This window comes from Mesoplodon densirostris, chromosome X, assembly GCF_025265405.1.
Source record: "Mesoplodon densirostris isolate mMesDen1 chromosome X, mMesDen1 primary haplotype, whole genome shotgun sequence".
NCBI classification, from domain to species: Eukaryota; Metazoa; Chordata; class Mammalia; order Artiodactyla; family Ziphiidae; genus Mesoplodon; species Mesoplodon densirostris.
This window is the reverse complement of record NC_082681.1, coordinates 131,265,465-131,291,612: the sequence shown is the minus strand read 5'-3', so window position 1 is coordinate 131,291,612 and position 26,148 is coordinate 131,265,465. Positions and strand designations below refer to the sequence as shown.

At 49.7% G+C, this 26,148-nt stretch overlaps 1 protein-coding gene across 5 annotated transcripts in view; it reads left to right on the top strand.

Annotated features, from left to right (window-relative positions):
- The window catches only part of TBL1X (transducin beta like 1 X-linked), a 223,626-nt gene that overhangs the window by 177,335 nt on the left and 20,143 nt on the right, over positions 1-26,148 (top strand). For all 5 annotated transcript variants that reach the window (XM_060086317.1, XM_060086316.1, XM_060086312.1 and 2 more), the window contains 2 exons: positions 21,681-21,826; positions 24,806-25,055. In XM_060086317.1, the coding sequence (XP_059942300.1) occupies positions 21,681-21,826; positions 24,806-25,055 (396 nt within the window). The remainder of the gene's footprint in view (positions 1-21,680; positions 21,827-24,805; positions 25,056-26,148) is intronic.

Sequence of the window (26,148 nt, the reverse complement as noted above, 5' to 3'; positions counted from 1 at the left end):
AACTTCTTGCTTCATTGTGGAGATTTAAAGACTTCCGAGTAGGATTGAAAACTCCTCCTACGCTGGAATTTACTTTCTGATCTGTCATGATTCGTGGTCGAGAGGCCAATCTCTTACACATATGTTTTGCCTATATTAGCATTGCCGTATGTGGCTTATTCTGAGAGGAGCATCCATGGTTTTCAGAAGTAAAAGTCTGGGCCTTCACTGGTGGCGCAGTGGTTGAGAGTCTGCCTACCGATGCAGGGGACACGGGTTCGTGCCCCGGTCCTGGAGGATCCCACATGCCGCAGAACGACTAGGCCCGTGAGCCACAACTGCTGAGCCTGCACGTCTGGAGCCCGTGAGCCACAACTACTGAGCCTGAGCGTCTGGAGCCTGTGCTCCGCAACGGGAGAGGCCGCGACAGTGAGAGGCCCGCTCACTGCGATGAAGAGCGGCCCCCGCTCGCCGCAACTGGAGAAACCCCTCGCACAGAAACGAAGACCCAACACAGCCCCCCGCAAAAAAAAATCACAGTGGAAGCAACCCAGTGTCCATGGACGGATGAGAGGGAAACACAGTGTGGTGCCTCCATTCAGTGGGATGTTACTCGGCCTTAAGAAGTAGGGACCTCGGACCCGTGCTACCACGGGGATGGACCTTGAGGGCCCTGTGCTCAGTGAAGTAAGCCAGTCACAGAAGGCAGATACTGTGCGGTTCCACTTATACGAGGTCTCTGGAGGAGTCACATCCACACAGACGGGAAGGTGGGTGCCAGCAGGTGAAGGAGGGCATGGGAGTTAGTGTGGGACGGGGACAGAGTCTCCTTTTGGGAAGTTGAACAGGTTCTGGAGACGGTGAGGATGGTCGCACAGCAGTGTGAACGCGCTTCATGCCCCTGAGCCGGACGCTTTACATAGGTAAAACGGTGCATTTATATCATGTATATTTTAACCACAACTTTTAAATAAATCACAGTATTATAGGTAAGTTTTGTGTGTAGAGTATTTCAGAGTTTGGAAAATATGTCTCAAAAGGAAGATAAGAAGCCACTTAAATTCCACAGTAACATTATTAACACTGAAAGGCTTTTTAATAGAACTGTACAGCGTTTGGGGTGAGTCCTTGGCACACATGGGGTCTTTTTTTTTTTTTTTTTTTTTTTTTTTTTGTGATACGCAGGCCTCTCACTGTTGTGGCCTCTCCCGTTCCGGAGCACAGGCTCTGGACGCGCAGGCTCAGCGGCCATGGCTCATGGGCCCAGCCACTCCGCGGCATGTGGGATCTTCCCGGACGGGGGCACGAACCCGTGTCCCCTGCATCGGCAGGCGGACTCTCAACCACTGCGCCACCAGGGAAGCCCCTACATGGGGTCATTTTTAAGCTAGGTTGGTATCCTACAAAAATCTGATTTTTTTTTTTTTTTTTTTTTTTTCTTTTTGCGGTATGCGGGCCTCTCACTGTCGTGGCCTCTCCCGTTGCGGAGCACAGGCTCCGGACGCGCAGGCCCAGCGGCCATGGCTCACGGGCCCAGCCGCTCCGCGGCATATGGGATCCTCCCAGATCGGGGCACGAACCCGTATCCCCTGCATCGGCAGGCGGACTCTCAACCACTGCGCCACCAGGGAGGCCCTGATTATTTTTTAAAAATAATACTGAAAACAACATGTTTTGCAGTAGCAGTATACTGGAGATTTCCCCAATGTCTGTGATTGGCTAAACAAATTGTGGTGTGTCCATATCCCAGAGTCCCACTCAGCAATAAGTGGGAACGAATTATTGATACATGACACAGCCTGGGTGAGTCTCCAAGGAGATGTGCTGGAAAAAACAAGCCATCGTCAAAGGCCGCAGACTGTACGGTTCCTTTTGTAGAGCGCTCAGAAAATGGCAAGCCTGCAGAGATGGCTGCCGGGCGTCGGGTGGCTGGTCCACCTGCACAGGGCTGCTTTGGGGGAGTTCTTTCGTGCTGATGAAAGAGCTCTGCGTCTTGACCGCAGAGGTGACCACACATGGACACATGGGATAAAATTATACACACTACGTGTGTAGGCGATGCGCGTACGCACACGCACAGGTCAGAAATAGCGAAACCTGGAGAAGGTTTGCAGTCTGGTGACCAGTCAGTTGGATGTAACTTCTCGGTTTTGATGTTGTCCTAGGGCAAGATAAGATGTCACCATTCGGGGAGGCTTGGTGAAAGGCACACAGGACTCCACTATTTTCACAACTTCCTCTCAGTCCATGATAATCTTGAAATTATTAAACAAAAAAATTAAACAGCAGTGATAATTTTGCACTTCCATGGTCTGCAGAGCTGTGTGTGTTTGTGTGTGTGTGTGTGTGTGTGAGAGAGAGAGAGGTCAGTAATACAACCGAGGCCGAGACATTTTACTTAGAATTTTCAGGTCTTTAGCCATTGTGTAGGCCTAGGTTTTGATGGGGTGTCTATTTTACTTGGATTCGACTCATAGCTGTATTAACTGAGAAGTGGATAGCCACAGTAACCTTCTGGGGCTTTTGGAAACAGAAAAAATAATGAAGAGTCATCTGAAGGTGAACAGCAGTTGTCATGTATACATAGCACAAATCTTTGCTTCCTTGGGAACTCAGCAAACTCAGGTGTGCATTGTATGCCGTGCTCACCTGGCCGTTTCCTCCTGGGTAATTGTCATGAGAAGCAATTCTGCATTTGATCGGGCCCATAGGTACTGGACGGGCTGTATTTTTACGGGGAGGATAAAAGTCTATGCAATGTTCTTCCCCACCACTTTTCCAGTGTTGTACAAGGTTTTTAAATATCCCCTTATGGTCTTTAGCTTGAAGAATTCTATTAGGTGGGCAGAGTTGAGGGTCTTAATCTCTGGAGATATTCTGAATGGCCACAAGAGCGTGCATTATCAAAAGACTGTCAGCCTCTCCTGGGTTTCTCAGCCTCAGCACTGTTGACATTTGGGGCGGGTCGTTCTTTGCCGGTGAGGCTGTCTGGTATTGTAGGTTGTTAAACCGCATCCCTGGTCTCCACCCACTGGATGACAGCAACGCTTCCCCACCCTCCTGTGTTACAGCCAAAAATGTCTCCACTTTGCCAGATGTCCCCTGGAGGGCAGAATCGTCTCCAGTTGAGAAGCACTGATACACATCCCTGAGTTGTGGGGTGTTTCTTCTTCCAGTTAGTTTTTATTGGAAAGTGGAGTTGTAATGGGATTCTCATTTTCTCACTCTTTACCATCTTCTTGGGCTGCATTTTGATGCCTTCTGCTGCAGAACTCAAGTAGATTTTAACAGCGAGTATAATGCAGTCCCTGTTTTTATTAAATTTTTCCAGTATTTTTCCCCTCGAGGAAGAGGGAAGTCTGCCAGAACCGTTCTCTAGCAGATAATAAAATAATTGGGAGTAACAGTCTTCAGTCTGGGTTTTGTTTTCGGTTTGGAGGGGTGCTTTGGACTCCCAGTGAGGAGGTTAGATAACCAGGAAAAGGGTGTTCCTCTTAATAGTTTTGAATAACTGCATCTCCAAAAATGATTAAGCGGCATTGCCCTCTGTAATCCCACCAGCTGACACATCACCCGGTAGGCTCCGCTGTGTTTCCTGGGTCCAAGGAATGACTTCTTATGCAAGACACGTTTCCCGGATTCGGGAAGTCATTTTAATGGTTCAACTATCTTAATTTAAACACAAGTTCAGGGCTTGTTGTTCAGCTGAGTCTCTAAAAATATTTTTGACTGCAGTGGCTCTTCCACATTGCTAATGTTGTCCCTGTTTAGAAAGAGCATCTTTACAAAAACGGCCAAGGCAAGCATTGCTCTGAGGTAATGGTAGCCTTTGCTTTAGAAATCATAAAAGACAATATTGGTTTCGTCAAATAATAAATCAGGAAGAACCTGAATAGTTTGTGCCTATGAGTAGAGGATGAAAGTACCTTTAAAATCACGTGAGGGACTTTCCTGGCGGTCCAGTGGTTAGGACTCGGCGCGTTCACTGCCGGGACCCGGGTTCGATCCGGGGAACTAAGATCCCTCAAGCCGCCCTGCCAAAATAAAAAAAAACAAATAAACATTAAATAAAACCATGTAAAACAGTAATGTCTCATGTCCTCATGTCTTCCAGTAGATGGAAGCAGTGCCTTTTTGGTGGTTTGTTGGCTGCGCCCCCTAGAGCACGCTCAGGCTCTATGGTTTGCTAGAAGGATTCACAGAATTTACTAAGTGTCACACTCAGTGGATTACAGCACAAAGACACAGGTTATAATGTACCACGTGGTGCTCTCACTGAAGTAGACACAGGTTAATTGTGTGAGGCCACGCCTGTGTTAAGTAGCCTGTTGAGTAACCCTTGCACAGTGTATATCCGTGCGTCAAAGCATCGCAGTGTACACATTGGTATATGTCAGTTATACCTCAGGAAGGCTGGAGAGAAAAGATACAGATCAATCAAAGTCAATCCTATGTCTCCGTTTCTGTTATGTTGCTCTTTTTTCTTTTTTTTTTTTTTTTTTGCTGTACACGGGCCTCTCACTGCTGTGGCCTCTCCCGTTGTGGAGCACAGGCTCCGGACGCGCAAGCTCAGCGGCCATGGCTCACGGGCCCAGCCGCTCCGCGGCATGTGGGATCCTCCCGGACCGGGGCATGAACCCGCATCCCCTGCATCGGCAGGTGGACTCTCAACCACTGCACCACCAGGGAAGCCCTGTTATGTTCCTCTTAATTGTAGTATAATTGGGTTTATATTTTGTTTGTTCAAATGTCTTGTTTATGCAATATCTGGTAGTGCACTTTATTTTGAATTGATAGCTTCAATTTTTCTCCATTAAAATTTAATCAAGGGGCTTCCCTGGTGGCACAGTGGTTAAGATTCCTCCTGCCAATGCAGGGGACATGGGTTCAAGCCCTGGGCCAGGAAGATCCCACATGCTGTGGAGCAACTAAGCCTGTGCGCCACAACTACTGAGCCCACGTGCCACAGCTACTAAAGCCTGTGTGCCTAGAGCCCGTGCTCCACAACAAGAGAAGCCACTGCAATGAGAAGCCCATGCACATCAACAAAGAGTAGCCCCCGCTCGCCACAACTAGAGAAAGCCCGCATGCAGCAACAAAGACCCAACGCAGCCAAAAATAAATAAAATAATTTATTTAAAAAAATTAATCAATACACCCGCCCCCCCCCGCCCAAAACAAAAGATTACAATCAGCCAAGGGAAGAGGTGCATGGCATCCAGTCCAGGAGAACCAGGCACACGCTTTGCAGGTGTCCTCTCCTGGTGGAGTGACCTGATGGCACCTGATTCTCCCAGTAGCATGTACGATGACACGCGCGCAGTGTTGCTAGCTTCCCGAGCTTTGGTGTCCAGGTTTATATCAGAGGGTGGTCGTGGGGGCCTGCAGCACCTGCTGAGGGGGACAGATGGCGAACCTGGACAGACCCTGGCTGTGTCCCTCCTGCCCCAGTCCAGTCCAGGTTGTGGTTGCCTATCTATCACTTGTGCATTTGTGAGTCTGTGTTTACCTCACTTTTTAAAAATCACTTTAAAAAATGTAAGGGCAGGTAAGTAGCTGGAGAATATGATAGCCATGCCTCTTAGTAGAAAAGAGTAAAGCACCCCCCAGGAGAGATTTGTGGCATCACTAATGCACACTTCTCCTCCAGCGAAGCCTGCCCACGTTCCCTTTGCAGAGCACAGTCTGCAGCGGGGCTGAGCCTCCCCTTACGCTGTGCCTGGGCGTCGGAAAGAACCTGTACTACGAGAATCGTCTCGTCACAGACCCTCTTGTCGTGGTACTAGTTGCCAACGAACTCCTCTTTGTTCAGGAAGAGTGTTTTCCTAAACTGCACTTTGGGTTTGATAATAACCAATTAGAGTAGCAAAACGGAACCGTGGAGAAGTTGCTTTTGTATGTCCCAGATGTTCACAGTCATCCTGGTTCCCGTGCAGTTTTGGTTGTGCAATCTTTTCTAAGTTTACTGCTCTCGTTGGTATGTGCGTAAAAGCTCGGATTCAAGATTTGCCATTCTTGTGCTCATTAATTTGTCGGGGGGGTGGGGGGAAGCAATGAGAATAAAAATCACTTGAAAATCAGTTGAGTGTTTATAAGTTACAGTTGTTTAAATATGTGTCTTGCTCAGTACAGACAAACAATTTCCATTGGTATTGCCCTCAGAAAGAGGTTAGATGCTGTTGAAGATGCCCTTAAGTCTTAGGATACCGTTGTTTCCTACTTTAAACGTTACTGATGATATGAAAAAACCTAAGATGGTTCCTGTTTCCTTTTTTTAGCTAAGACGAAATAACCACTTACCAAAGTGCCTGTTTTCCAAAGTTCATACACCATTACATTTAAGATCTGCCTGCTCTGAAATTCTAATGTGACCTTAAAAGTGTCCAGCTTTGGTGTACTTTATTTCCTGCCAATTTCAGTTCCCTTTCTTCCTTCCAGACTGAAGAGCCAGTCGTCTGGACTGTCAGACACAACACTGTCCTTTTCCTCCCAAGTTTCTATATGTTGTTCTACTGATGTCTCCACGACCCACTTCTTAAATGCCATTGTCCCCAAGGTGACATCCTTTTCTTTCCCTCCCATGTCTATGTGGCCAGTGTGCTGTTCCTTCTGCAAGTCTAGGTGTCCATCCTAGCCTCTCTACTCACCCCCAGTCTAGGTGTCCATCCCTAACCTCTCTGATCCCCCAGTCTGGGGGTCCATCCCTAACCTCTCTGATCCCCCAGTCTGGGGGTCCATCCCTAACCTCTCTGACCCACCAGTCTAGGTGTCCATCCCTAACCCCTCTGATCCCCCAGTCTTGGTATCTACCTCTAGCCGCTCTGTTGCCTTCCATACTGCTGTTTTGGCTGTATATCTCCCAAGCATTCTTTAACATAATTCCACACGTAATACCATTGCCATTTCCTGACCACCGTCCCTCCCCGGCAAAGAAAAACTTCCTCTGTCCCGTAATCGTATCGCGGTTTACTATGAAAACATCGAATCCTGTTCAAATATTCTTTGTCCATAGTATCTTTTGTACTGTCTCCACCAGCCGGGTACTCCCCGAATCTTGTCAGTGATACATCTTTCCCCATTGTCACTGCCTTGCCTTATTGACAGCAGCTCCCATTTATTGAGCACGTGCTCTGTGCCAGGCATGATTCTAAGTACTTGACCAATAAAACTATTACCCCTAAGAAGTAGGCACAGCAGCCGGTATCGTTGACAGATGAGAAACCCAAGGCGTTGAGAAGGTAGCCACTTGCCCAGGTCACACTGCCAGGAAGTCGTAGAGCTAGGATTCAGAACAGGCCATCTAGCTCTGGAACGTTACACGTAAGTGATTTTTTTTGACTCTTTTTTGTTTGTTTGTTTCTTTGTTTTTGGCTGCCTTGGGTCTTTGTTGCTGCGCGTGGGCTTTCTCTAGTTGTGGCGTAGCAGGGGCTACTCTTGGTTGCGGTGCGCGGGCTTCTCATTGCGGTTGCTTTTCTTGTTGCGGAGCATAGGCTCTAAGCACGCGGGCTTCAGTAGTTGTGGCTCGCGGGCTCTAGAGCTCAGGCTCAGTAGTTGTGGCGCACGGGCTTCGTTGCTCCGCAGCATGAGGGATCTTCCCGAACCAGGGCTCAAACCCGTGTCCCCTGCATTGGCAGGCGGATTCTTAACCACTGTGCCACCAGGGAAGCCCTTTCTTGACTCTTAATGTGGTGAAATTGTTGGTTCATCTTTGGTCATTAAAGCCTGTGTTCCTGGAATAAACCCCACTTGGCCTGGACATTTTGTGCTCTTCATATATATCATTGAATTCCGTTTGTTAGTTCTGTGTCTGGTATATTTGAGTGTATTTTACCAGGAGAAGTTAGGCTGTGATGTTCCTTTTTGGATGTCCTCATCAAGTTTGGATCTTAGGGTTATAGTGGCCTCATAAAACAAGTTGAGGGATCAGAAACTGCTTTCCTAAGCACCTGTTGGTCCCATCGCCTAGTTTAGGTGTCTCCTCTGGATTAGTCGGAGGAATCTTTCTGTAAAAGATAGTAAGTATTTTAGTCTCTGTCACAACCAGTCATTTCTGTCTTTGTAGTGCAAAAGCAGCCATCAGAAATACATAGACACGTGAGAGTCGCTGTGTTTCAATAAAACTTTATTTGCAAAAACAGGCAAGGGAACAGATTTGGCTCAGAGGGTATAGTTTGCAGACTCCTGTCCAAGCCTACTAATGGAATGTAGGAGTTTCTTCCCATCCAGGGAACCTGGACGCCCCCCCCCCCCCGCCCCCATGTGTGTATAGTGAGTATCGATTACTTCCTTGTCCTTTGGACACTTCTCTTGCCCTCCTCTGTCTATACGTGTATTTCCCATCCTCAATTCTCTTGTACTGTCTACATCATTTTTGCATATACCTAAAAGTATTTTGTTAATATTTATTAACATTTTTCCTTAAATTTAAGCAGTTACTTTATCCTAAATTTTCAAAAATATCTATTAATCGTGCTTGCATGATGCACATCAAAGTAAATAACTTTGATTTTAAAATATTTGCCCCTGTGCTATGTTAAATTGTTTTAGGTACTGTCAGAGGTATGGATGCCATCCGGGAATCCTTGATACGCACAAATAAAGCAGTTGTCCTGACTTGCAGTTCTATAAATGTCTCTCGCTGGCTTGTCTGTTGAGTGGTGGCACTGCCCTAGGTGCTAGGATTGGAAGGACAGATGGGAGGGGGAAGGAAGTCTTTTCCTCCCCACCCAGGGAGTGTCACAGATATTAAAGAGGCGTCTGACCCAGAGGCTGATACGTGTGAGGTTGGAGGAGTTCGCAGAGGACCATGGGGGAGGGTGCGGAGAGGAGGAGGCATTGAGCTAGAACTGTTCAGGCAAAGGAGGAAGGAGAGCATTTCAACCAAAAGCAAGAGCCCGAGCTAGTGCCCGGAGGCTCAGCCAAGCCCCGCGTGTTTATGGAGGAGGAACCATCTTGGCGCGGGGAACAAAGGCTACAGGACAGGAGGGGAAGGAAGGAAGTGCTGGGACGCTGGCTCAACAGCCCACGAAGGCCAGGCTGTCCGGTGGGAAGCCACTGATGAGTCTTTGAAAGTAAATCCGGAGGCCGTGTGTGTAAGTCAGGGATGACTGTCAGTGAAAACTGAGAATCAACCAAAATGGTGACCATTGAGACCAATTAGCAACCAGGGGAAATACTTATATTGTGTTAGGTAAGAAAGAACACGGGTGCAGAATTCTAGGACCACAAGAATTACATGTAAAACTTAATTTGCGAGGGCAAGCGGTCTGGAGGAAATTCCCCCGTGTGAGAACAGCACTTGTGTCGAGCATGGTGTGACTTATTCCCTCTCTCCTCCAACTTGGTTTCTCTGTTTTTCCCCCAAGTCCTGTGTTAATTGTAGTTTTTAACGGTCCTGTCCATCGTAAATCTCCGGTTTGGCAGTCGTGCTCGACTTTCCCAGTCAACGAATAGCGGCTCCGGAATTCACGAGGGTTCAAAGCTGTTGCGGCGGTGGTGCCAGAAGGAGCGGGCCCCGAGCGAGGCTCCTCCGAGTGGCGGCCGGAAGCGGGAGCGGAGGTCTGGCTGAGCTTGTGGGGGCAGGCGGCCGCCTCCCCGGCGCCCCTCGCGCAGCTGCCGCCCCCCGGCCAGCTGTGGGCCCAGGAGGAAGTAGCACCCTTGGTTCATAACCTGCCTCGTGCTCTCTCCTCCTGGAGGCCTCCCAGGTCTAGCGGATGTTACAGGTCTTGGCAGGACTGCGAGGTCTGCAACAGCCAGCAGCCCAGGCTGCTCTCCGCCGCCGCCCCTGGGGTCCAGGCCAGATGTGAGAAGTGAAACCCTATTTTTAACGAGGTCCTCCTGGTATTTCTTTGGGGCGCCATCCAAGCAGTTCCATTTTACGCTGAATTCCATGTTACGGCAGGTCAGCGAGAACAGGTCTGCGGCTCATAAAGCCACCTCCCTGCACTCGGTTTTTTCTCCAGCAAGATAGTGGAGAATTGGGACAGTGTGGGAGAGCCGGGTCTTGGGGATTTTTTTTTTTTTTTAAGATAAACACATTGAAGTGTAGAGTTGTTATGGACATGTATAGTGATGTAGACTGAAAAATCAAAAAGAACTCTCAGCATATGTTTGTGCTTTTTACCATGGGTAAAACTAGAGTTTACGGTTATGAATTGCTTCCCGGGCAGAAAATGTAATCCTCTGGTGAGATGAATCCATCACTTCCAAAAAGAAGAAGTGAACTGATAATACATCAGCCCCCAGAGATGAGGGTATGATTTCTTATTCTCCCGCCTTTTCTGTTGACATCTTCTCACTCTGTGTGTGTGTGTGTGTGTGTGTGTGTGTGTGTGTTCCTCGGTTTGATTTATTTGGTCCAGCTCTCTCTGGACCACCCTCAGCCTCTCTCCCGTCTTTATTTTTATCGGTACTGTCCCCACCCGCACACCTGAGTCACCCGGTCCCCCCGCCCTCCTCGCCCCCCAAGAGGAAGGCGGGCCACTTCACAGGCAGCTGCAGTTCTGTTAGATAAAACTTTATGATCCGGGAAGTACTGACAGAGGAGAAGCTGTGCTGACTGCACCACGTCCAGGGATGTTACAGAAATAAGGAAGTGCCACGTAGTCCTTAGCAGTCCACAGTTTCGTTTTCAGAACGACCCCATTGTCAAACCCCGGTAGCCAGTTGGACTGGATGAGCGTGTTGACCAGTGGCTGCTTGGTGGTCATTAATCGTAGGGCTGGACCGGCGGCCAGAGCCACTGACCTCTCTCTATCTCAAGGTGGCTTTTGCGGGCACGTGGAAATCGTATTACAGTCCTCCCGTCCACAGACTCTCACATGTGTATTTTCACTTCCGGTCCAGTAGGTGACATCCCCATCAAGCTACTCCACCCCCGTTATATTCATAAAGCCGTAGTCCCGGTTCCTGTCTCTGTTTCTTGGCGTTCTGGTCCCTGCATGTGATAAGGTTTCTTGTGGCCCTGGTGGCCTGGTGTGGCCGCTTCCCACTGGAATTGTAAGTGATGGACTCTTCTTTCCGTGGCCTTCATCTCTCCGTGTCATCACTCACTCACCTCCATAAATTAAAATCCCGTGGGTTTGATTGTGATGATGAGGTCATTTTTTCCTCTGCCTAGAATTTTAGAATTGAAAGGGACCTTGGAGATCGCCTAATTCCACCTGTTTGTTGGTCAGAAAAGGAAGCCGGGGAAGCAAGTGAGGGCAGGCCCAGGCCGTAGAGCACATGGGAGAAGTGTGTTCTCTCTGTGAACAAAAAGAAACAGTACCAGGGCTTCCCTGGTGGCGCGGTGGTTGAGAGTCTGCCTGCCGATGCAGGAGACACGGGTTCGTTCCCCGGTCCGGGAAGATCCCACATGCCGCGGAGCGGCTGGGCCCGGGAGCCATGGCCACTGAGCCTGCGCGTCCGGAGCCTGTGCTCTGCAACGGGAGAGGCCACAACAGTGAGAGGCCCACGTACAGCAAAAACAAAAAAAAAAGAAAAGAAACAGCACCAAACTCCTGCATCACTGCATCTGACTTTGCTGTCTCTTGTTCCTAATATAGCTCTCTTTATACACTTCTTCTTTGTTTGCCTCTTTAACCTGGAAAGCATTCCATCTAGTTTCTGCAATGTAGGCCTTGTTTGCAACTTATTTTGTTGAAATTTGAAATATAAATGGTATTACTGATGAGATGATTTTCTTCCTCTTTTTAAAAAGGATACCATTTTGAATCATTCAGAGGTTTCTAAACAAATTTCAGTAGTGTGTGGTGTGTGGGTTAAGAGAATGGACTCAGAGATCAGATGGCCACTTGCTAGCTGTGTGCCCTCGGGGAAATCACTTTTAACTGCTCTGTGACTCAATTTCCCCATCTGTAATAGGGATTTATTAAGACTAACTCATAGGTTGTTGCCAACTCGCTAACCTAATTCATGAAAAGGGCCGATACACATAATAAGCACTTAATATCATTACCTTTATGATTAACTATTATTATTCTCAAATAACATGATGGGTTTTTAATTCTGGTATAGACATATGGCCAAGAGCCCTCTTTGGTGTTTTGAGACTGTTGGTTGTATGACATCTTCATCTAAAAGCTGTTTTCCCGAAACGGAGTTATTTGTAGTGAGGTGGATGGACGTAGAGACTGTCATACAGAGTGAAGTCAGAAAGAGAAAAACAAATACCGTATGCTAACACGTATATATGGAATCTAGAAAAAAAAATGGTTCTGAACAACCTAGGGGCAGGACAGGAATAAAGACGCAGACCTACTAGAGAATGGACTTGAGGACACAGGGAGGGGGAAGGGTAAGCTGGGACAAAGTGAGAGAGTGGCATGGACCTATATACACTACCAAACGTAAAATAGATAGCTAATGGAAAGCAGATGCATAGCACAGGGAGATCAGCTCGGTGCTTTGTGACCATCTAGAAGGGTGGGATAGGGAGGGTGGGAGGGAGACGCAAGAGGGAGGAGATGTGGGGATATATGTATATGTATAGCTGATTCACTTTCTTATACAGCAGACACTAACACACCATTGTAAAGCAATTATACTCCAATAAAGACGTTAAAAAAAACTAAAAGCTGTTTTCCTTCTGTTGTGCCGTTGCACCTAAATCCTTCATTCTTGTACTTCTCCCTGAAGTCTCTCATTCGGAAAACAATGAGGACTCAGTTTTATTCAGTTTCTCACCCACCCCTTTATTTACATCAGCTTCACTGGTGTCTCTCAGCCATTCTACAAATGTATCTTCAGCCCCAGCTGCTGTACTGAGGAAGGTGCTCCGTGTGATCAAGTGAATCCAGATGGGCTTCCTGCATTCAGAGAGCGTCAGCCTTCTCAGGAGACGAATGGGAATAAAGAGGACACTGCCCACTGCGCCTCGACAAGATGGAAGAATGGGGAGGCTGCTGCGGGAGCTGGAAGGAGAGAGCAGTCGTCTCCTGGTGAGAGGACGAAGAGGAAGGATGCCCGGCCACAGGCCTGACGACTGAGGGGGCTCAGCAGTGAGGGAGAGGGAATTGAGCGGCGGGGTTGCTCAGCCTAACACCACTGGCCTCGAGACTGGGTCGTTCTTTGGCTTGGAGAGCTGTCCTGTGCATTGTAGGTGTTGAGCAGCCTCCCTGGTCTCTACCTGCTAGCCAACAGCACACACACACACAGCCCCTGGTGACGAGCAAAAATGTTTCCAGGTACCGCCCCGCGTCTTCCTCTGGCAGATGGAATCGCCCTTGCTTGAAAAGCACGAACGACTGTTCTAGACCAAGAGAGCAGCGTACAAGCAGAGTCATCCTGCAGGAAAGCAGGCATGTGCTTCTAGCGAAACCAGCCTGGAGAAGCAATGAGATAAGGCCAGGCTTAAAACAGAGAATGAGGACTTCCCTGGTGGCGCAGTGGTTGAGAATCTGCCTGCCAATGCAGGGGACGCGGGTTCAAGCCCCGGTCTGGGAAGATCCCACGTGCCGCGGAGTGGCTGGGCCCTTGAGCCACAACTACTGAGCCTGCACATCTGGAGCCTGTGCTCCGCAACAAGAGAGGCCGCGACAGTGACAGGCCCGCGTACCGCGATGAAGAGTGGCCCCTGCTCGCCACAACTAGAGAAAGCCCTCGCACGGAAACGAAGACCCAACACAGCCAAAAATAAATTAATAAATTAATAAATTAAATTTAAAAAAAAACAGGGAATGAGAGGCTTCGAGGGCTATTCCCAGCCCTGCAGGCTCTTCACTGCTTTTGAGAAGGAGAGTAAGTCCTAGGTTCCTTGTGGCGAATCAACCAAGTTACTGTGGTAGTTCTGTGTCCCATCAAACAGCACCTGGAAAGCTTGAACGCTGCTGCCTGACACAAAGGAAGCACTGAGTAAATGTGGGCTGCTGGGCTGCTACCGTTGCTACCACTGTTAATCAGACAGAGCAGAAGGAGGGTCTTAGTGCCTTTGGCCTGCTGTAACAAAACACTGTGGACTGAGTGGCTTATAAACACACACACCTGTTTCTCACAGTTCCAGAGGCTGAGAAGTCCTGGGTGCCGGCAGGTTCGGTGGGACCCGCTGACAGCCCAAGAAAGTGTTCTGGGAAGAAAGTTGTATTTACTCCTAGAAAGATAACTGTGAGAGTTTTTGCTCGTGTTGATGTAAGGGCACTAATCCCATTCATGAGGACTCCACCCTCACGACCTCTTGCCTCCCAAGGCCCCGCCTCCTAATACCATCACCTTAGGAGTGCGGGTGTCAACATACGAATTTTGGGGAAACAGACGTTCAGTCCGCAGCAGAAAGAAATGAAAGAGCAGATATGGGAAGCCATGACATCTGCTTTTGTGTGGTCCATGTGTGTGTGTACACGTATATGTATACATACATATATCTACGTGTCTGTGTGTATGTGTATATCTGTCTATCTATCTATCTCTCTCTATATATATAGTAATCAAGTTGGCACACTTTTCCTATAAAAGAGTAGATAGTAAATATCTTTGGCTTTGTTGGCCATACTAGCTCTGTTGCAGCTACTCAGCCCTGCCATCGTAGTGTGAAAGGAGCCGTAGGCAGTATATCAACTCCTGCGCATGGCTGTGTTCCAGTAAAACTTTATTTCCAGGCCCAGGCAGCCGTGGGCCTCAGCTTGCCTGTCCCTGATCTAAATAATTTTCATATCGTGCCCATTGGCCTTGGATAGCTGTCAGTATTCCAAGTATAAAGTCCATTAAGTACTTGATAAAGATTCTGCGTCTTAGTGCCTCAAATGGGTGCCCTTGGTATTTGTTCCAGCTGAAGATGCAGAACCAGTGGCACAGCTGCTTAAATATTAACATGTCTGCTTTTCTCTGCTGAATAAGCACTGTTTCTAAGGGCCGTGAGTGATCATTTAGCAGGTTTTGCTGATGAATCAGGCCAGCATTAATGGGGCAGGATGGTTCACTGCACAACGCGAATGGTTTGTGAAGCCATTGTGAAAGAGATATGGTTTGGTGGTTTTGCAAGAAACAAAGCATGTACTTAGTTTGTTTTAAATCTGTTTTTATTGCCTAGTTGGATGAAGCACCTTCATGCACCTGCTGTTTCCCTCTCTCATGGATGGTAGCACCTTTCAACCCTAAATGGGAAGGATTTTACTCTTCAAGATCTTTTTTTTTTTAATGTATTGTTTTTATTGAAGTATAGTTGATTTACAATATTGTGTTTATTTTAGGTATACGGCAAAGTGATTTGATAGGTGTACAGATACGTATATATATATCTATATAGATATGTATATATCTATATTTTTTAAAAATTCGATTCCATTATAATTTATTACATGATTGAGTATAGTTCCCTGTGCTATACAGTAAATCCTTGTTGGTTATCTATTTGATGTATAGTAGTGTGTATCTGTTAATCCCATACTCCTCATTTAGCACTCCCCATCTTCCCCTTTGGTAACCATTAAGTTTGTTTTCTATGTCTGTGAGTCTCTTTCTGTTTTGTAAATAATTTCATTTGTACTATTTTTTTAGATTCCACGTATAAGTGATATCGTATGTTATTTGTCTCTGTCTGATTTACTTCACTTAGTATGATAATCATCTCTAGGGCCATCCATGTTGCTACAAATGGCATTATTTCAGGTTTTATGGCTGAGTAAGTGTCTCATCGTGTACACACCACACCTTCTTTATCCATTCATCTACTGATGGACATTTTGGTTGCTTCCATGCCTTGGCTATTGTGAATAGTGCTGCAGTGAACATCGGGGTGCGTGTATCTTTTCAGATTAGTTACTCTTGAAGGTCTTCCTGTGCTTTATAAAAAACGTAGTGCTTCTTTTAAACCTTTCCCAGTTTATCATGATGATACCCTTTTTTCTTCTCGGAATATCTTCACTTCATCTGGTTATCCCCCATTACCGTGTGTTATCTGAATTCTGTGACTTGCTTTTCAATGGCAGCACGGTGTTTATAAATGCAGCAGAAGTGTGAGTAGACTAGACCTGTGGATTGTGTCCTTTCGGGGGGTGTGCTTCCTCTGGGTCACTGGTTGTCTGCCGTGGTGAGGGTCAGTTAGGCAATAACTGCAGGCCTTTTTGGTTGTCGTGGCCGGGAGGAGGCTTGCTGCTGACGCCTAGTGTGTAGAGGGACCTCCCTGGCGGTCCAGCGGTCAGGACTCGGCACTTTCACCTCCGTGGCCCCAGGTTCAGTCCCCTGGTTGGGGAACTAAGATCCTGCAAGCAGCACGGTGCAGCCGAAAAAATAAAATCTGTGTAGAGAGCAGGGATGCTGCTAAACATCCTGCAGTGCACAGGACAGCACCCCTTCCAACTCCCTGGCCCAACAAAGAATGGTTTGGCCCAAATGTCCGTCATGCCACCGCTGAGAAACCTTCCTGAGGAGAGATTCATCAGGGACGCCTCTTGCTTAGCAGGAGGCAAGTCTGTGGGCTTCAGTGACCGCTCCAGGCTGCCCAAGCAGTGGACACCAAGGACACTCACACTGAGCCGTGCCAGGAATCTTTCATCAAGGTGCCACCAAGCTCTGTGTTCTGCCTCTTTTTACCAACTTCCACACCTGCCATGGAGCCAGTTCTGAGCGTTTGCATCTCTGTCACTGACATCCTGTTCTCTGTTCCTCCCAGTGTCTTGTTGGGGAGAAGAAGGGATGCCCTGAAAGCTGGGGGAAAGCTGAAGAGGCATAAGGCACAGAAGTCGTAGCACTGGCAGACTGAAAATGAATATGCTCATTAGCCCTGGAGTCTCGTTGGGAGGGCTGGGGCATTGGTAGAGGCATATGGAGGCTGGCCACCCCCAACACAGGGCCATCCTTCCTGGAGATGCCAGTCTTCCAAGGTGGCGTATTACATGGCACCTTGGCACAGGGCAGCAACCGTGACCTAGGAGGAAGTGCTCAAGCAGGCCTCCCTGACAGAGGCCGAGGACATCCCCCTGTTCCACGGTGAATGAATTCCAGAACTGGGAAGTACCCTCGCGACATCAGTTGTCCTCATTGCATGGACAAGGCGACATGGAAAAGGGATGTTTCCACTAGTTCATGGTCCTCTTTGTAGATTAAAAAGCATCTGTGGAAACCATGTAAATGTCCATCGACAGATGATTGGGCTAAAGAAGATGTGGTACATATATACAATGGATTACTTCCTACCCAGCCATTAAAAAGAATGAAGTAATGCCATTTGCAGCAACACGGATGGACCTAGAGATGATCACACTAAGCGAAGTAAGTCAGACAGAGAAAGAAAAATACCCTATGACATCACTTATAGGCGGAATCTAAAATATGACACAAAACAGAAACAGACTCACAGACAGAGAGAACAGACTTGTGGTTGCCAACGTGGAGGGCGGGGAAGGGATTGAGTGGGAGTTTGGGATTAGCAGATGCAAACTCTTATATATAGAATGGATAAACAACAAGGTCCTACTATAGAGCACAGGGAACTATATTTAATGTTCTGCGACAGATCATAATGGAAAAGAATATATATATGTATAACTGAGTCACTTTGCTGTACAGAAGAAACGAACACAACATTGTAAGTCAACTATCCTTCAATAAAATTTTTTTTAAACTCTTGTGATGAACCATAATGGGAAAGAAGATGAAGAAGAATGTGTATATGTATAACGGAACCATTTTGCTGTACAGCAGACATTAACACAACATTGTAAATCAGCTATACTTCAATAAAATAAATTTAAACTAGAAAAAGTGTCTGTGTTCCTGCTGCTCTTGCCTCTGCTTCTCCCTTCAGCTCCTGAGGCACTCCTTAGCCCCGCGTGGTAGTAAAGGAAATGGAGGCCCAGCCCAGTGAAGGGGCCTGGCCCAGACACTCAGCCCCCGTGTGGCCGAGCTAGGACGGAACCCAGGACTCCTGACACTTTGTCTGCCTGGCCCTCCCACTTGCCTTGATGAAATCTGCTTGGCCAGAAATCAAGAAGAAAGTCTTACAAACAAATGGACTGAAAGCAACCATTGATTTGGAGGTCACACATACATCTGTCCAAAGAAATGCAGCTAATGTAAATGTAAACAAATAGGAGGACTCTTTTCAGCAGTGACATGGAACGTTACAGCAAGGGTTTGAAGATAACCTCGTTTCCAGTCATGATTTACTGTCATCTCCAGTAGCGGACCCAAGTGTTCACGGTCATGGTTCCCTCATAGAGCTTTATCCCCCTTAGTCATCATTTTGCTTTAGTGGGGGGACGTTCCTTCTAGCAGATGGCTTTCAGCCCTCTTCTTTGCAGAAGCCTCAGACTCCCACACACCCCCCGTTCGTCTTCACTGCTCCATCCCCTTCTTTCAGCAGTCCTTCACTGAGTATCGTCATCAACGTGTTCTAGAAATGGAATCTACTTTGAAGAGCAGTATCCCGTGGAGAGACAAGAAAGTTATGCAACCAAACTATATCCCCAACCCAGATAAAGAGAGCAATCCAGGACATATTCAAGTCTTGGCTTAGAAGTGGGTTTGCACCCAGTTCTTTACAAGTTGCCTGCACCGTATCGGTGGCTGCTGCTGATCCAGAGCCACTGGTGGTCCAGCTGGGAATGGGCTTGGCATCCACCTGGAGAATTTAAGAATTTTGGTTCCTGTGCCTGTGGGTCTTAGAGTAAGTAAGGTTAAAAAGGTGAATCTTGGAGTCACATAGTGTAGAGTTGAAATTCTAGTTCAGCCTCTCATCACATGTATGGACCTTGGACAGGTTATCTTAATTCTCCAGCATTTGTCCTTTTCGTGTGTAAAACAGAAACACCAACTCTCAACAGCTGCTGTGAAGATTGAGATAATGGACACAAAGTGCCCAGGTTTGATTAAAGGTGGTAAGGTAGTCAGAATCTGCTGTGTTTCACGTGACTTAAGTAGCATTTCTAACAAATATCATATATTATTAACACATATATGTGGAACCTAGAAAAATGGTACAGATGAACCCGTTTGCAGGGCAGAAATAGAGACATAGATGTAGAGAACAAACGTATGGACCTGAAGGGGGGAAAGTGGCAGGGGTGGTGGTGTGATGAATTGGGAGATTGGGACTGACATGCATACACTAATATGTATAAAATGGATAACTAATAAGAACCTGCTGTATTAAAAAATTAATAAAATAAAATTCAAAAATTCCCCCCAAAAGTAGCATTTTTATGGCCCTGTGTTGCTTGAGGGAATAAATGAGTGGGTAAGCAGATGAATGAAATAATACTTCTGTAGACTGAATTTTGTATTTCCCTTCCGAACACACACACACACACACACACACACACACACACAAATACATATGCTGAAGCATAATCCCCAGTGTGATATTTGGAGGCGGAGCCTTTAGGGGGTGATTAGGTCATGAGGATGGGGCCCTCGTGAATGCGATTGGTGCCCTTCTAAGAGGCCGCATGGAGCTCTCTTGCTCCTTCCACGTGGTGAGGTTACAGGGAAAAGACAGTCATCTGTGGACCAGGAAGTGGCCTCTTACCAGAACCTTGATCTTGGCCTTAAGCCTCCAGAACTGTGAGAAATAAATGTCTGCTGCTGACGCCACCCAGTGTGTGGTGTTTTTTTATAGCAGCTGGAACGGACTAAGACATAGACCAAAAGCTTGACTTTTCTCCCACAGCTGCTCCATCAGTCACTGAGATGTGTTTGTCAGGAGCCCTGGTCACAGTCAAGGCTGTGCTCTGGTGGAACACTCTGTAGAAGTTTCTAGGTGGAGTTTTGTGGTGGGCTGTGATTGGTGTCCTACTGCCTGAGTCTGGAGCTAGTGATTGGGGTATGTCAGTTAGTTTTGGGAGATCTCAGGACCTGATCCGTAAAAGGGAGAAAAAAGAATGAGGGAATGACTGCAGAGGGTTACGGAATTAGGAGGAAGTCCTTGGAGCAATGCCTGACTGAGAGTGCGTACCGTGTCAGGGCTGGCGGGTGTTATTTTATTACTGCCGTGGTGGGCGTAGTCCTGCACTAGACCTTGTGAAGATACGGGGAGGATAACAAATGGCTCTCAGTCCAGTGTCCCGTCCCATCAGCTGGTGGAGACACGAATGGAAGAGATGGTAGGAGCCAGGTGGGCGGGGCTGTCACCCAGGAAGAATTCTTCCGAGAGAGAAGCCATTGTGGCCCAGAGTATATAGGGATGAGCCCATGCGATGGGGAGTCCGGCCGAGAACCCACTCGGTCCTGCTCCATCCATTGACCTCAGATTTTTCTAGGCTACCCCTTGCCGGAAAATGAGTGATAAAAGCTTGGAGATGAAGACTGTCCACAGGGTGGCAGAGACTCGGGGGGATAGAGTCATTGGTTAACACAGGGGTGGGTGGTTCTGTTCTGGCAGGAGTGGGTAGGGGAACGGAGGGCAGAGAGAGAGAAAACAAGTTAGAGGGAGGAGGGAAGGCTGACCGCAAAGGGTGTTTGTTCATGTCCTTCAGAGAGTAAGAGCGGAAGGACCCTGTGCGGGGAGAGCCTCCGAGGCGCTCTCCTGTACGGTCTAACTTAGGGGCTTACAGTGTATAAAGAAATACACACAAGTTAATAGCAGCTACAGTACTACTCCTGAAATAAGTATCAAGTGCCTATTTTATATATTCTTAATAACGAGGCCACGAGCAGGAGGTGGGGTGAGAAGCAGGGAGTGGAGAGAGAGAGGGACGCAGATGCAGGCAGAGCTCTTCTCGCGTGAGGGAACATTCCCACCGGCTGAGTGTTTTGTTCATTGCAAAGGCTGCTTGTGTTTTGGTAACGAAAGGCCGAAGCCCTGAGGATGTTGACTCTGATGCAGGCCAGGGGCCCCGCCGGGGCTGATGAACGTGAGTGCGGCTCGAGAGGCAGGGAGACCCCCGGCAGCCCCCCGCCAGCGTGTACCATGACCCGGGGTGATGGGAGGGCACTCAGCAGAGACAGCTTGGGAGCGGGCTGCCCGGAACCCACGCAGGTGAGGGTCTGACAGAGCACAAGGCAGCCTGTGCCTTGGACCCGCACCCCCGTCCCCCATGGACCCCCGGCTCCTCCTGCCCTGTGCCCTCCTTTACTGAAACAGGCACTGTTTGCTCCCTGCAGTCACCGTCCTGACTTGCCTCCCGACGTTTTCATCCAAGCAGCTCCGTCCACACCTCATCTGCAAGCCCCTCTCACTTGCCCCGTGTTGTCAGCAGCTTCCTACAGAGGCACTTGGTGGGGGGTGCTAGGGGAGGAAGGGGGGAACCCAGCACCTCTTAGCCAGGGGCCTCACCCAGTTTTTCGGTAAAAGGACCCAAGGCCACACCACTGAGTCCGGACCCACCTCTTTTTCTTCGGACAATGGGTGGTGAGATCCATGTGCCGTGAGCCCTGCAAGGAGGGTGCAGGCAGACACGAGCCTGAACTTCTGGAAGGAGCCCTGCAAAGCCAGGCAGAGAGCCCTGCCGCCTGACTTCTGTAACAGAAACCTTGAACCCGGGCAGACACAGGCCTCTTTTGCTTTTAATAACGCGGGAAGGGCTCTATCTTTACAGCTGTTTTCCCGTCCCGTGCAAGCAGAGGCCTGCCTCGGTCTGCATCTCTCCCTCTCTCTGCCGGATCCTGCCCGCGACACCCCACGTCAAAGGCCGGGCATCCTACGGCCACGTCCCTTCCGCTCTTAAGCGCGTCTGGCATCAGCGGTGCCGCCTTTTCGGTCTCAGAGGCTGCGCCTTGCGCCCTCGGTCCAGGCTTCACAGAACCCTGGCCTCCCTGTCTTGCTGCAGGTTTTTCGCACTCGGCCTTCACGTTCGGGATCGAGAGCCACATAAGCCAGTCCAACATCAACGGGACTCTAGTGCCGCCGGCCGCCCTCATCTCCATCCTGCAGAAGGGCCTGCAGTATGTGGAGGCGGAGATCAGCATCAACGAGGTACGTGCACCGCGGGGCGGGGCCGAGCCGCACAGACGCCAGAGCGTGCGGGCGCCGGGAAGACGCGCCCCCTTAGCACACGGCTCCCCGCCGCCTCTCACGGTCGGTTAGGGTTCCTTATCTCTTTGCGGTAGATACTTTCTCCAGTGGGGGACGGCGCTTCTGTTGCACCCAAGGAGCAATCTTCCGAGGCCCTTTATTTAGCTGGGTGTGTGGTTTTCCATATCCATGTGCACATCGCCAGCTGTTGACTGAAGTCACACTACGTTGCCCAACGGGAAAACCACGCAGCAGATCTGCAGCTGCTTTATACGGGCATCCCTGGGTACGCACCGGGGATGGTTCCGCGACCTGCCGCGGGTACCAAAAGCCATAGTGCTCAGGTCCCGCAGTTGGCCCTCCTGCATCCGCAGATTCCACACCCGCGGATTCTGCCAACCGTGGATGGTCAACATAGTAGTAAATGTGTTGGAAAAAAGAATCTGCGTATAGTGGGCCCAGCCAGTTCAGACCTGTGTTGTTCAAGGGTCAGGGGTCCTTCAGGACAGGTGTGGGCCTTGCACGTGCACAGAACATGCCCTCCCCCCCGGAATAGTTTGAGCAGTTCAGTCGAAGAGGGATCCTGGGAAATATTTGCCTAGAATCTGTGAACCCGACAGAGGGCACAGCCGGAGGCCACGGAGGATAGATGAGGACGGTTGCGTCCGAGAGGATTCCAGGGGGTGGTTTTGTTACTCGTTGAAGAGCTGCAGGGGAAGGCGGCAGTTGTATCCATAATTATACATTCAAGTCACTCCAATTTGTTTGTGTCCCCTCCCTCCTTATAGATGGGGGCCCAGCGTCCCCTCCCTCTTTATAGATTGGGGCCCAGTGAGTCCTTGGGCCAACTTCATACCAATGTTTAAATGGGCTCTTTGGGTTGAAAACAGTGCCCCTCTCCCCTGTTCTGTTTTACTCTTGGGATCGTCCTGTGAAGAGGCCCGAGGCCTCCCCTGCATCTCGGCCTGAGCCCCTCTGATTTTCACCGCACTTCCCGCCCTCTCTCCTTCTCTCTGCCCTCGTGTCTCCCTCCACGGTGTGGCACGCTGCTTTGCACCAACTTCCCGTCTTCTGTCACGGTCCGTCCTGCACGGCTGACGCCGTCCACTGCCCACGTGCCCCTCTTGACCACCAAGTGTCCCCTTCCCAGGTCACACCACCCTCGGGCCCGTCTTCCTGAACCCTTCCAGTTCCCTCCATCCCCTCTCCCTCTGAACTGCTCTCACCCTTACAAGCCTTTTTTTTATATATATATATCTTTATTGGAGTATAATTGCATTACAATGCTGTGTTCGTTTCTGCTGTATAACAAAGTGAGTCAGTTATACATATACATATGTCCCCATATCTCTTTCCTCTTGAGTCTCCCTCACAAGCCTGTCTTACGCATAGCATTTAACTCCACTTTCTCTTCAGCTTTTAAAACTATGGAAGGAGTGTATCTTGTGTTCTGTCACGTGTATTCCTCTGCTGTTTTCCAAAACCCCACATCCTTGAAAACACCTGAGTGTCCGCCTGCCCTGTGCTCTTTCTTGCCTAACAACGGGCAGTCTTCTCTTTCCTTGTCTTACATTGGGTGCCTGGGATCTTCCACCAGCAACTTGAGGCCCCGTCGCGTCTCTCTTTCCACAAAACAAACAAGTGTGGGGATAGGGTTACAGGACCCCAGAGGCCCCACCAGCTCTCAGATTGTGTGATGCTGAGTGAGATTGGATTTCCCTTCCCCCTGCCCCTGTGCCCCCCTGCCCCAGTTTCCACGTCTTTCATCTGCGGAGGAGCCCCCCCCATACCTTCTCTTCCTTGGCCATTCAAAGTCCAGTGTGTCCAGAGGAGAGCGAAAGGTCGTCTCATTTGTCCCTTAGGTTTCGGGTAGTTAAAAGTGAGACAGTGTGCTTTTAGAGCTTAAACGAGAAGGTTTTTTGTCACCCTGGGCAGTTACAACCTTTTGCAAAATCATCATCCATTTGGGGCTTGAGTATACGAAGAAGGAAGGTGACGTAGAAGCGGGCTGACCAGTTGGTCAGCACTGGCCCCTCCGTGGCTGGAACCCGGGCAGCTGATGAGGTGACTGGCTACTTTTTCCCATGTTTTGTGTTATTTTATATTGTTTCCCTTATTTTCAAATATTGTATAGTAACCTGTAGTCAGCCGGGGTGATGTTTCATTCACACACTGTGTTGCTGAAACTTAGGTCCTTCAGTTCTTCCTAATTTAGGAGAAAGCAGGCTAAAACGTGTTTGCACATCCAGTAGACACACTGAGAGGCTCTGAGTTTCATGTGACTGATCTCTGGAGCGCTCTCTAAGGAAAGAACTCTCTCCCGTGGTGCTCAGTGTGTTTGGAAATGTTTTCTCAGATCGTGAGCGGTGCAGGGATGTCTGATTTGGGCTTGCGGTCTCCGAAGATACGTCTGTCCCGTCAAAGGGGAGTGGTTCCACACTTGTCAGAGCGCCTGGGCGGGGTTTCCCACCCTCGGCACTCTTGACACTTGGGGGCCAGATCCTTCCTTGCTACGGGGCCGTCCTGGGCCCTGGGGGGTGTGGAGTAGCATCCCTGGTCTCCACCCACTAGATGCCGGGAGCACCTCCACAGTCGTGACAACCAAAAATGCCTCCAGACTTGACCAAATGTCCCCTGAGGGGGTCAAATCACCCCCCTGTTGAGGAGCAGTGCGTCAGGGGTAGCCCTGTCGTCGTGACAGGAAGTGTCCGCGTTCAGGTTGGCATCTGCCGAGTGCTGGGTGCCCCTGGCAGCGGCAGGCACACCGGGCCCTCCGCGGACGCTCGCTCTTGCCGGCCCCTGCCCGCCTGCCCACTCCGTGACCCCTTCCCCTGGCTCAGGACGCCCGGCCTGGCGCGGCTCCCGGGAGCCCGCGTGTGTGTCCCCGACGCGCGCCCGTCTCGCCGGGGGCTGACGTCTGCGCCTGGGCTCTGTCCGCAGGACGGCACGGTGTTCGACGGCCGCCCGATAGAATCACTGTCCCTGATTGACGCGGTGATGCCCGACGTGGTGCAGACGCGGCAGCAGGCGTTCCGGGAGAAGCTGGCGCAGCAGCAGGCCAGCGTGGCGGCCACGGCGGCGGCGGCGGCGGCGGTAGCCCCGGCGGCCCCGGCGGCCGTTTCCCAGCAGAATCCACCAAAGAACGGCGAGGCCACGGTGAACGGGGAAGAGAACGGAGCACACGCGATAAGTGAGTGCGGGGCCCCAGAGCTTCGCGCTCCTGGCAGCCCCTCTCTGGTCTCTGAGTCCGGGGCGAGCCCCGCAGGCTCCTTCCAGCCTGCCTGCTGGGCGGTGTGTGTGCGTCAGTGTCTAGGGTTTGCTTACTCTGTGGCTGGGAGGGCTTCGTGCTCTGGGTTTTTTCACTGAGATCCTTGGACACAGCGTCCTTTACTTACACGTCCTGAGCTTTAGGAGATTGTGCTGCTCTGAGAACTCCTTTGTTCCACCTGGTGATTACTGTCCGGCACAGAAAGGCGGCCCCCGCGCCGTCCTCCGGCCTCATGGACAAACTCTGACCTAACAACACTCGGAGCTCACGGTCACTGACAGGGCACCCGGCCCAGGCAGCAAGTGCTGTCTTATTTGGTGGTTGCATCAGGGTCCCCGTTAGGTAATGGCCCTAAAGTGTCTGGCAGACAAGTCGGAGACCGTGAATCTTTACCCAGGGAACCTGCCGGAACTTTGACACGCAGCTTATCAACTCGGAGACAGCGTCAAGGTCTAAGCTCAGAGTGTGTGTGTGCATTGCGCACGTGCGTGTGACTGTGTGCATGCGTGTGTGTTCTTCCTCTTCTGAAAATCATTTCCCTCCGAGCAGCCGTGCCGCCCCCGCGGGGGCAGCTCATTCCCCCGCCCCGGCACAGGCCCTCTCCCGCTACAGTCGAGATGCAGCTCCAGCGCTGGGCGGGAAGCCAGGGCAGGCTGCATTGCGGGTCATGTTACAGCAGGGTGGCTTAAAGCCCATCTGTCTAGCGTCAGATGAAAAGACCTCCCGCCGGCAGGCCCCGTGATCACTGTTAACGAGGTCCAAAATGACGGGACAGGGAAAGAAGAAGAAAAAATAGGTGGCTTGTACCCACGGATCACTTACGGGCTGCCCACTCCCGTGGGGTACATCCCTCAAGGCGCCCAAAATAAAGAAAACAGGAAGGAGGTACGTGTCCTTGTCTTCTTAGTCTCCGCCCCAGGCAGTGATCGTAACTGGTGAGCTCTGAGAAATCCGTATATCTGCCGAGACAGAAATTTTGCAAACTTATAAATTGCACCGTGTATTTTAAATCTTA